Source organism: Ambystoma mexicanum, chromosome 12 (genome assembly GCF_040938575.1).
Source record: "Ambystoma mexicanum isolate Mex_15411 chromosome 12, UKY_AmexF1_1, whole genome shotgun sequence".
Classification (NCBI taxonomy): Eukaryota; Metazoa; Chordata; class Amphibia; order Caudata; family Ambystomatidae; genus Ambystoma; species Ambystoma mexicanum.
In genome coordinates this window covers 657,655,447-657,667,578 of record NC_090936.1, presented here as the reverse complement: position 1 = coordinate 657,667,578, position 12,132 = coordinate 657,655,447, and the positions used below count along the sequence as shown (strand labels likewise).

The following is a 12,132-nucleotide window of genomic DNA, read 5'->3' as shown; positions in this document are numbered from 1 at the left end:
GTTAGACCTTGTTGCTGGGACAGTAGGTTGTACCAGGCTGGGAGTTTGATGGGCTCGCACAGCGCCATCCTGCGTAGGTGTGGAAACCATGGTTGTCTCGCCCACATGGGAGCAACTAGGATGAGCGTCATTGATTCTTTGTTCATCTTGTACACCACCTTCCTGATGAGAGGGGTTGGTGGAAAAGCGTACGCAAACATCCCTGACCAGTTCATCCACAGGGCGTTCCCCTGGGAGTGTGGCTGGGGGAACCTGGATGCAAATCCTGGGCATTGTTTGTTTTCGCTTGTGGCGAATAGGTCTATAGTGGGGGAACCCCACTGAGAGAAGAGATCTTCTACGATATCTCTGTGAAGGACCCATTCGTGTTCTTTTGGGAGGGAGTCTCTGCTTAGGGCATCCGCTAGGGAATTGAGCTCCCCTGGAACATGTTGTGATGACAGGAAGATGTTCCGTCTGAGTGCCCATATCCAGATTTTCTGGGCAAGCTTGGACAGATTTGGCGAACGAGTCCCTCCTTGTTTGTTCAGATAGAACATGGCTGTCGTGCTGTCCGTCTGGATCTGCACCGACAAGTTTAGCAGATGGGGCTCGAACGCCCGAAGCGCTCGGAATACTGCCAGAAGCTCTAGCAGGTTGATGTGGTTCTTGGCTACTGAGTGAGACCAGAGACCCTGAGCTGTGTGGTGGAGATGGTGAGCTCCCCACCCAGTCAGGCATGCATCTGTAGTCACCACTGCTTGTACTTCGGGATCGTAAAAGGGTTTTCCCCTTGCGAGATTCTCTCTTGTCCACCAGTGTAAGCTCTGTACGAGTGTTGGCGAAACGACCACTAGATCGTCCCACTGACCACTTGCCTGAGACCACTGTTTCGCCAACCATTCCTGCATGGGACGCATGCGCAGACGCGCGTGGGGGACCAGGTAAATGCATGACGCCATCATGCCCAGTAACCGCATTGCTTTGCGTACCGTTATTTGTTGACCTGACTGATAATGTGGAATTTGCAGTAGTATATTCCGAATTCTCTCTTCCGAAGGGAGGGTCAACCCTTTCTGAGTATCTAGGATTGCTCCTAGGAACTGTTTTGAGGTGCTTGGCACCAGACTTGACTTCTTCTCGTTGATAGAGAAGCCTAATTCGTGGAGGAGGTCGATAGTCCTCTGAATGTTTGACCTGCAAATTCCTGGGGTTTCCCCCGTTATGAGCCAGTCGTCCAGATAAGGGTACACTGGGATTGCCTCCCTGCGTAGGTGTGCAGCTGCCACCGCCAGTACCTTGGTGAATACCCTTGGTGCTGAAGCTATCCCGAAGGGCAGTACCTTGAATTGGTAGTGGCGACTGTCCACCTTGAAGCGCAAGTACTTTCTGTGCGCTGGGAGCATGGAAATATGAAAATAAGCATCTTCCATATCCAAGGTTGCCATGTAATCCCCCTTTTTTAGGAGGGGGATTACTTCTTGTAGCGTGGTCATACGGAATTTTTGGGGCTTGACATACTTGTTGGCAGGCCGTAAGTCCAATACTGGGCGCATTGTCAAATCTTTCTTTGGCACAAGGAAGTAAGTTGAATAGATACCCTTGTTTACCTGGTGTCCTGGGACGAGTGCTATCGCGTCCTTTTCTAGCAGAATGGCGATCTCCTCGAGAAGGATCTTCTGAAGTTCTAAGGAGTGTATTCTTTGTCGTGGAGGGTGGTTCCGGGGACGCTGCAGTAATTCTATACAATATCCTGCGGACACTGTTGACAGCACCCATCTGTCTGAGGTGATCCCTTCCCAAGCCTGGGTGAAGTTGGAAATGCGTCCCCCTACTGGGGTTGCGTGAGAAGGGACCCTGAACTGAGCGTCACTGCTTTGGCGGAGGCGTGCCACCTCCCTTGTTGGGGCTGCCTCTGCCTCTTCCACGACCTCTCTTGTTACCTTTACTGTAACTTTGGGTAGACTGCTGGTTGTTGTTCCATTGTGTACCCTGTCCTTGGGCATAGTTGCCTCTTTGTGAATTTTGGCCGCGTGGGCGACGAAAATTACTGTTCCCCCTCTGGTTCGGGGGTTTGTTGGTAAGCTGGCCAAGGGATTTGAGAGTCTCGTACTCGTCCTTGGCATTTTTAAGTGCGTCTTCGACCGCTTTCCCAAACAATAGATCGGGTTCCACCGGCTTGTCTATTAATGACGCCTGTGTTTCTGTCTTGAACCCCGACTGCCGTAACCACGCATGTCTCTTGATGACAGTACCTTCTGCTATCAATCTTCCTGCGTTGTCCGCGGCGTCGAAAGTTGCTTTTAATATGCAACCAGACACGGCTCTTCCTTCTGCCGAGATCCGAGCCAACTGGCCCTTTAACGGTTCAGGAGCAGAGGCTATGAGTGCCGCGACCTCTTCCCATTGATGGCAGTTGTAACTTGCCAACAGGGTGGTGGAGTTAGCAATCCTTGCTTGGTAGGCGGACGTTGAGGCTACCTTCCTGCCAAACCCGTACAGTCTTTTGCTCTCCTTGTCGGGAGGAGCTTCTGACGACGATAAGGGTGTCCCAGCCCTCTTCCGAGTGTTGGTGACCACTAGGGAGTCTGGTTTAAGATGACCTCTTATATAAAGAGGGTCAGACTGGGCTGCCCGAAAAAGTTTTTCAACTCTGGGGTTGACGGCTCTGGTGAGGTTAGGATTCACCAGGGATGGATCTATTCTACGTTGGATGGATTTAAGGATAGGGATGGTCTGAGCGACCGGCCTCCTCTCTCCCACCAACTCTTCTGCGAAGTCCCTTTCCTCCTGTACACCGTGGGTGTCGATGTGAAAATGTTCTGCTGCGCGAGCGAGAACTTCATTAAGGAGGGGTTGGTTATCAACTGGCGAGTCGGTAACTGGGGCTTCGCTCTCTACCGGGGAATCTACTCTGTAAATTTCCTCATCTTCTACCTCCTCCAGGTCCTTATCCTCCGCATAGTATTCCGACCCGGTTCGTTCCTCCATAATTGAAAACTCCTGGTCCCCTTCAGGGAAAGGTTGTCCTTGGTATCTGGGGTGAGGAGTAGAGTATGGAGTAGAGTAAGGCTGCACCTCGAAGGGGTCAGGTCTTTCGACCCGGGCCTTTTTACTTAGGGGGATAGGATCAGAGGAGCCTGAGGGTGTGGCCCCTTGAGGGTCATACGAAAGGAAATGCTCTGGGTTTTTGTCATAAAAATCCGCTAAGGAAGACATTCTTGACATGACCCTGTCTATGTCCTCACTGGACCATTCTTTGGAACAGTGTATGAGTTTAGTAGGCAACTTAGAGGACTTATCAAGGGTACCCTTGCTGGATGTTGCTGTCCCAGTAGATTTATGTTTATCTGTCTGCTTGGGGTGGAAGGATGGTCTTACAGGAGTGGAAGGCTGAGCTTTCCTCTGTTTCCCTCCCTCCCCGTGCGTGGAAAAATGTTTTCCCTGCCCCTTAGAGGCCCCAGAGACCTTCGACGCCTGGCGCCGAGGGTCTGGAGAGGTATTTTGTTTCGAGCGTGGGGCCTCGCTGGTGTTAACTGCGCTCTCGGTCTCTTGGAGCGCGGCCTGGGGGTGGAAGTCGTCTTCGTCTTCCGACGATGGAACTTCCGTTAATCTAGGGAGCGAGGCACTCTTGGCAAGAGTGGATGATTGCCTTGCGTCATGAGGCGATCTCGATCGAGAGCGCCCAGAGGACACCGAGTCGGACCGTTCTATCTGTGCCTCTTTCCGAGAAGTCGACGTCGTCGAGGTTCGGTTGGACTTAGTGTGCTTAGTGTGTGTAGGTGTAGCGCTTGCGTCGCCGGGGGTCTTCCCCATAGCCACCCTGCCGGGCAACCTTCCGAGGTCGGGGACCTGCGCTCGGCAGTCTTTCGACGCCGTAATGCCCTCGCCGTCCGAAAGTACGGCGTCGCTGCCATCGCTGAAGGCGCCCTCCGCTGCCATGGCTGCCTGCCTGGCGTGGTGGGCCCAACGCTTTGTCGAACGGTCCTTAAGTGTCTTAGGTTTAAACCTACTACACGCTCTGCAGTTCGCTTCGGGGTGGTCCCTCGGCAAGCAGAGATTGCACGTGGCGTGCCTGTCGACCCAAGGGTATTTGCGATTGCACTTGGGGCAGAATTGGAAAGGGGTACCCTCCATACGCACCTTGAGGCAGCGGGCTGATAAGTGTAGGAAATATATAAGGTGTACCTATACACCAAGAGTGAAGAGTATGTACCACCCCCCACTCTCCCTACTTGCAGGGCCGAGGCCAGCGGCCTACTAGGCCCGGGCCGAGGCCAGCGGCCTTCCTAGGCCCAGATCCGTCGTGCAGCAGCCGACGGTCGATGTCTTCTCCAGCCGTCGTCGAGATCGATGGTCGACGTTGGGGCGGGGAAGGATGTCAATAAATAATTTTAAATTGCAATATAATAGCAAAAGTATGGCTAAGGCCAGGGGACTCCGCAAGATGCTTCCGACCAGTATGGCGGAAAAAAACAATCTGAGGATCCCAGACGCGTGAGGGATCTTGGGTACAGTGGACGTCACACTAGGGATAGTATTACTGGCACGCCTGTGTCGACGCCCATTTTCGAGTTTCGAAAAACAAACTGTAATACTCCGCAGCTTCCACTAGATGTCGGCCTATGCACAGCATGTGATCTAAGCAGATTCCACAAGCCTCAGAAATTTGTTTTATTATTGCCCATCTTTTTGGGCAATAAAAAATTTTGGGCGAACCATTCCTTTAATATATCACTGTTGCATTTAGAATATTATTGAAAGGAGTGTCAACAAAAGACGTTTCAGAATAAGACAAGTGTTCACAAAATTATTCTTAATTAGTTAAGTACTTTTAAAAACCCCACAATGCAAAGTCAGTTAACTCTTTCCTTTAAGGAAGGCACAACACATAAGCAGAGGAGAGAGGAGTCATTCAGGGAGCCAGGCCAGCCAATATTAATTTAGCAAAAGTCAAGGTGAACTGAAGCACTTCTTGCAGGTAAGTAAAAGTCTTGCATAATGTTTTAGAAGTCTTTGTAGAATAAGAAGAAATCAAAGTAGAGCCACAATTGATTAGGCTTGTGAGGTAAAGAAGCTGTTAGCAGCTCTACAGAAGCAACCAAGACAAGTCTCCAACGAGGAAAAGTGAGGTTACACAACAAGAGATAAGTTCTCTTAGACTGTACAGTACCTTTAGGTAGAAGAAAAGTGCAGCAGATGGTTCCTGTTCCTGTGCAGTTCTGCAGATCCTGGTGTTCCTGGGCCTCAGTCGTGGGGACAAGAGGGAGGACTTCTGGGGACTCCTGCACTGCAATGGGACGGTCACAGACCGCAACCGTCAATCTTCAAACAAATGGCACTTCAGTGTTTCGGCTCCTCGCGTCTACCACAAATAGCAACACCGCGGTTTCCTGGCTGTCGAGATAGGCTTTCCTTGCATCTGGGGTCCAGCATTCTATTGAGGTGGCTCAGGCTTGGTCAGTCCTGCTTCCTGGGAGTGTAGAGGATCTTCTTGGAGCTCTTGGCAATTCAACTAGCTTCAAGAGGATGTCCAGGTGGCTTACTTTGGAGTTGATTGGTCCCACCAACTCAAGGGGAGAAGTCGTCCTTGCAGGGCTTCTCTAGACGAGATGAATTTGGAGCTTCAGCACAGCAGCAGGGCTTCACTGGGCAATCCAACGGTCCAGAAGTTGCAGCAGGCGTCTCTTCCAAGTTCTTCTTCGGATTCCTTCGTCCAGTGGTCGATTCTGCCTTCCAAGCCAAAAATCCTTGCCTTTTATGCAGGTTTCTCCCATTCATTCCAGCCTAGCTGTAAGTCACCCAGCAGGGTGGTTGTCCTTGCCTGACAGTCAGCCGGCCAATCACCTAAGAGTGCATTGCTGTCTCCTAGGAGACTAAGCACAGGGTGTTTCGGGCACCTCCCTCGCTTCCTGCCCCCGCCAGACACCCTGGAGCCAGAGGTGGGCTTCGCTTGTGAATCCCGCCAAAGGCAAAACGAACAATGGGACCAAACCTGGTTTAGCGAGCAGAGTAAATCTCAAGAAGGACCTTTCCACAAAGAAATGGTGAAAAAAGAAGATCGCGCCATTTTGACAAAAATGCCACCCTTGGGTGCTTTACTGCAGCTGCGAACGGAGCCCGCGGTAAAAGCACACCACGGTAGTTAAAAGTAAACCACTGCCACAGCCAGTCATCGAGGAAAGGGTAACATAAATATGTTACATGAGAAACTAGACAAAGGGGATATTAAGTAACCCCTCCAGCACCCTATTGTAAGATAGTGTGTGCTGGGTCTAGAAAGTTACAAATGTAGTTTTTCCAAGAGAAGCTATTTAAACCTATGGGAAATCTAAAAGTCTTCCCTGTGGCACTGCACTGAAGGTGCTGTGTGACACAAAGTGAAAGATGATGCCTATGGAGTTTGTCAGACTCCAAAACCAAAAGAAACACTGTTCAAAATCACATTAAAATATATACGAGAGAGTGGGAAAAAGGGCCTCACTCTCTCCAGGTTAAAAATTCAAGTCCTCAAAATCCAGCAAAGTTGCTGGGAGTCTCTAAGTTAGAGAGGAATTAGTACATTTCTGAGAATTCTCCCCAACATACGTTATCGCTACTTTTCAAATATAAGAATTAGTATGTATATATAACATGAATCCATAATCTTGCAAATGAGATTATGGAAACACAAGACAAATGTGCTTTTTAAAGGTGACTAGCATCTGTCTTTTTAGTACAATAAACAAAACAGTGAAGCAAATAGTATAGCTTTGATACTAGTGGAAGAACAGCAAAGGTGACATGCAGTAGCGTCCACATTTAGGATCATGTGGCTCTGTATCAAAATAGTCACTGTGGATAGAACATTTCCATGAAACATTTTACAGGTCCGAATTTGAGTTTTATACAAATGTCTTTATAAAAACAAAAAATATACCGAGTTAGTTCTTTTTCGTTTCCAACAGTCAGGATTCAACCGTTTCTGTTCTTCAGCCAGTGCCTTGGCCTCTAGTGTGTACATTCTCCTATCTTCATTTTTCATTTTCTTCCACCTGTCACCCAGTATCACACTTATGGCTCTGTGGAATAAATATTTTTAGAGATTAGACAGGATGTATTTCTTTATCAGATGTTCCATTGGTTTCAACAGCACTTTATAAACTGTCATCACAAGTGAAAACATGCTACCAAAAATGAAATTTGGCAGTAAACTATGCGCAATACAGGTTTAATCAAGTCTGTGTATGTGACAAGGTTCGTGACCTGACCGTATTACGAGGGGATGGCAAGCCCTCTCGGCCTGGGGTGGGAGGCTTACCAGGGTGGAATCCTGAGCCAGTCCTGTCCCAGAGGGGTATGGTGGCAGTTGAGAGGGCCCAAATTCCTATACCGTCCCCAAGACCTTGTTTTTATCACCCCATACCACGAAAGCCACATGCTTGTCAGTTTTCTTTGTACCATTGCAGGCAACCACACGTCATGGAAATCTGGGAGAGTCACCCGCAAGAGCCTAACCCATCAGAGCCTCCATAACTAGCATTTCGGTCAGCTGAGCACTGTGCCGCATGAGAGCGAACTGGTAATCCGATGAAAGTGGAGGATCTGCACTGTTGCAAGGAATGCGCTGCACTGCCAAGTGACTGCAGCACACAGCTCGTTCAGGCAACAGCAACAGCGACAGCAAAAAGAGGACTGCTGCAGTAATTCAACAGATCATCTTTGGAGCCAAAACCACTATGAAGGTGGTAAGCCTAACCAACGTTGCCACCAGCCAAGTCCAGGTGAAGCCCTGCTTCTGTCACGATCTCAAGAAGGCATTTGATGTAGCTTCGACCCATGCACTGATGGGAACAACCTGTCCTGAACCCTGTTTGAGAATCGGTGCCTGCTGAGCTTTTGGAATTGTGCCTGGACTAACCAAGTGGACTGATAAGCTCTCTCCTGGCTGTAGCCGTCGTTGTTCCAAGTGCAACCTTGGAACTTTGGGGATCCTCCGCTCGTTTAAAAAGACACCTGCTCCTGCAGTTTCCGCCTTCCTGACCAAAAAGACGCTGTGCAGGACCTGTTCCTTTGTTTGCACTACAAAGATCGCTTGTCGCAACCTGGCTGTGATGAATTCAGTATTCTTCGTATCCTGAGGTCCTCTGTGTTAGTCTATCCAGGAGACATGTGCATCCTATTGTGACAACGCTGTGCAGAACTACTAGTTGGACCAGTTCCGGGTGCAGTAAGTGACCTTCACACCAGTGGTCCCTGGCTCTCCCTTGACCAGACAGCACAGAATTAAGTGGGCCCAGTGTATTCAGGAACCCATGAAGTGGTCCATGGAGAAATTAAAGAGGGTGTGGGGAGCGGGGCGGGTAAGTTAGCATAACTATTCCTCCCCCCTCTGCCAGCATAGAGCTGCATGGGCGTAAAGTCCCTGCCCTATATCTCCCCTGCCTGACTAAGATCGGTGGAGGTCTGGTCAAGGATCGCCCCCCCTTCCCCTGGGCCTTGCTTAGAGTGGTGGTGGGACTGGGAGACAAATCTTTCTGAACTTTACTTAGCTTTTGGAACACTTCACTGCAGCCCATGGTTTTGTGTTAGCTGTTGTCCCAATAACCCCACTGAACAGTGTGACTTCCATAACTGGTGAATTGTGGGCTCTACGTCTCATTCCCCATACGGTCTGGACGTTTTAAGTAATAGGGACCTAGTCCTAGAATGAACTGTAAGGTGTTCTGCTTATTTTTACTTACCGGTCTTTATTGGTTTTAAATCCTACTGTTTTTCTCATTAAAGCACACAGTTATTTACAGTGTTGCTTCTGACTTTGCTAATGCATACATATTTCTAAGGGTATAATGCTAGTGTTTGATTTAAGCAAAAAACCCCAGCGGGTGGGGGATTTACCGGGCCAGGTAACGCTAGCCCTGGGGCATTACCTGTCCTGGTAAAGCCCCCACCCGGAGGGGTTTATTAGCAACCAGCACGTCGTACTGAGATTCTAATAGTTTCTTTCTTCAAGTTGAGAAATGGGGTGTTTGCCGTTTTTTTTTAAACAGTTTATTTTGTCACATTTTTCAAATAAAAATGCAACAAATTCAGCACACAAATAAAAACACATATAGACAGAAACAAAAGTAAATACAATTTGCAGGGTATAGTACAATGAGAAGATAATGTACCAGCAGGAAAACTAGCAGTCTAGTCAATTCCTACTCTTAGTACCGGCAACAAGAGACAGCCGCTCAACATCACCATCCCAGCCCGCCTCCACCTGCAACATCGAGACAGTTGAGGATTAAATCAGAGAGAAATATTTAGGCAGCAGCGGTTTAACCAAATGAAGAGGATACCTGCACAAAACTCATGGAAAGGAAGCCACACCCCAATGTGGCTAATTAGACAACCCCAAGTGGTACACAAATCTTTTCACACTTAGCCATTACCCAGATTTTGTCTCACCAGATATTTACTTGCAGGCCGTCCATAGATTTCCAGCACTTGGCCAATGTAATCCGGACCAACAGTAGTAAGTGGCTAATCATTGACACCATGTGTCCATGCAGGTGATAGAGACTACCGTCTTCACCCAAAAAATACACCAAGGGGTGCTTTTGCAACTGTAACCCAGTTATGCCCTTTATCAATTCCAGAACCTCCTTGCAAAATACTCGGGCCCTCCCACAGGCCACCAAAGGTGTAAAACGTTGCCCTCCAACCCACAATCTCTGCAGCACACAGGGGAAATGGAAAGGTCAACCTTATTCCAACAGGACTGGCACAAGTACCACCAAAACGTCATATGCATTTTCCTTGTTTGTCAAGCATCGGGACGCCACAGCGGCCTTTCCCAGATTCCGCCCCAGGACTTGTCAAATATCAGCCGATCCAAATCCCTCTACTACTCTGACATATACAAAAGCTGCAAAGCCAAGTCTGATTTGTCCAATAGTTTGTACAATTCAGTCATATTTTTTTGTAGGCCACCCTTCCATGTAGTAAGCTCCAAAGCAGTGGACGCCCATGCTCTAACTCCCACTAGTCACCCAGTGCCTTAGTTGGTAGTACCTAAACCGCTCGGACTCCGAAATCCCAAACTCAATTTACACTCCTCAAATGTCAACGCAGTGTTCCTTTGATACAGCTACCTCAAACGGTTAAATCCACCTTGTCCCATCTGACCAATTTGGGGCAAAAAATATGGATTGCCAAAGACGGGCAACAGCAGGCCCATCCCCCAGGTACCCTATATAGCCTGATGGTATTATCCGAATTACTGAGCAATGCCAATGAGGAGGGACGGAGGGTCCTGGCACCAGCCAGAAGTGCATGCTCCAAATGTAGGGTTGTGCAGAAAACGAACTGCTCAATATCCACCACCTGGGCTCCATTTGCATACCCCTGCTACTCCAACAGGTGCGATAGATTGGCTGCCATCACCTAGCGATAAAGAACCGGAAGGCCCAAGCCTCTGCCATATTTGTCAGCATATGATCCGACCAGACAAATATCATCATCATTTGGTGACGGGATTGAATGGTGGAGCTCGGAATCAAGATCCGCAGAGCCGTTGCAGAATACGAAGGTCTGGGAACTACATTCATTTTGACTGCCGTGATCCGACCAATACAAGAGATCAAGATTTCCCCACCGTAACAAGTCCTCAGCCAGATCTTTGAGCAAGGAGGGGATATTGGCCTGGTACAAACCCACACACGTAGGTGTTTACCTAACAACCAGATAGTTTAACTCAACATCACTCATCACTCCAAGTAAAGTAAAAACTCGCATGGATTTGCTCAAATTCACAAGAAAGCCTGAGGCTTTTTCAAAATGGTCTAGTTCCAGCATCAAAGCCAATAATGATGAGTAAGTATAACGCATACAGTGCTGAGTTATGGTCAGTCCGCCCAATCGGGATACCCCTAATTCCAGAGTTGCTTCTAATTCGGGTGGCCAGGGGGGATAACAGACATCCCTGCTGGGTGCTTCTAGAGATAAAGGGAATAAAACCCATTACGATGTATCCTTGTTTTCAGGAATTTTTAATGAGCCAAGACTCTGGGAATACACGTGGGGCCGACCCCAACTTCTGAAGAGTCGCCTGAATGAAGCCCCAATCACAGTCAACTGCTTTGTTAGCATCAAGTTATAAATGGGGGGTGGTCCTACCCTCTAGAATTCAAAGGCATGCAATACAATTTAAATGCAAAATAGTTTGAACCCTTGTGAACAACCAATTGGATGGGGCATTCACCATTTGTAACAAACGCAAACTGCTAATGAACACATATATCATTCATATTTGGTAGACCAGCTTTTTATTAATTAGCTAATACTATGGTTTTACTTTGCATATTTTTTAGAGTATTCTTTTGTGGAGAACAATAGGTGATAAACATGGTAGTGAAAAACAATTGATGTTGAACATATGTGTGTGTAAAATACAGTACACAAACCTAAAAGTTTAAACAGCGTGATGGATACGCTAACACATTTGGAAAACAACTCATCAATAGGTGAAAACCAACATGTAGTTAAATTCAAAGAACACACAGTGTGAGTGAAAGTAGAAGGAGGGAGACATTAGCTGAAGGTCTCATATGCCCGGCTAGAGTCTGACCTCATAGTTGGTCTACGTCTAAGTGAAATGTTAGAGATATCAGTTGAAGGCGAGCGTCCCCAACCAGCACGATCCTCCCCGCAATGAGAGACAATGAAGGACTCTCCCAATTCGGGAATAAAGCCAAGACAGAGTGCGGGTGAGCTTAAATGGGAGTTTATCAATCAGAATAGGGCATGCAAAGAACTCTGCAAACTCCGAGAGCGCTCTGTCTGACAATAGCAAAGACAGGCGTATATATTTACAAAAAACGTCATAAGAACCTACATACTATAGGCGGCACAAGTTCGATGGGATTGGGTGGCGATGACTAGCTATAGGTGCTGCTGCGATGTGGTTGGCCGTGGCTGGAGAACGTCACTGGTCAGCCTCGTGGGTTGGGCTGGGCCTGGCAGGTTGGCTGAGTTCATCCGGGCGGTGTTGTTGTGCCATCGTGGCCAGTGTCAGAGATGAATGTCTTTTCCTGACTTATTTGCCCTAGGCCATGCACACCGCAGTCATTCAGTCATTGCAATATTATCTTCTTTAGTAAATCTTCCAATAGGTTATTCTACAGGTTA

General features: G+C 48.1%; 1 protein-coding gene across 6 annotated transcripts in view; it reads right to left on the bottom strand.

Annotated features, from left to right (window-relative positions):
• Positions 1-12,132, bottom strand: part of HBP1 (HMG-box transcription factor 1) — a 735,347-nt gene that overhangs the window by 149,057 nt on the left and 574,158 nt on the right. For all 6 annotated transcript variants that reach the window (XM_069629135.1, XM_069629138.1, XM_069629136.1 and 3 more), the window contains one exon: positions 6,899-7,040. In XM_069629135.1, the coding sequence (XP_069485236.1) occupies positions 6,899-7,040 (142 nt within the window). The remainder of the gene's footprint in view (positions 1-6,898; positions 7,041-12,132) is intronic.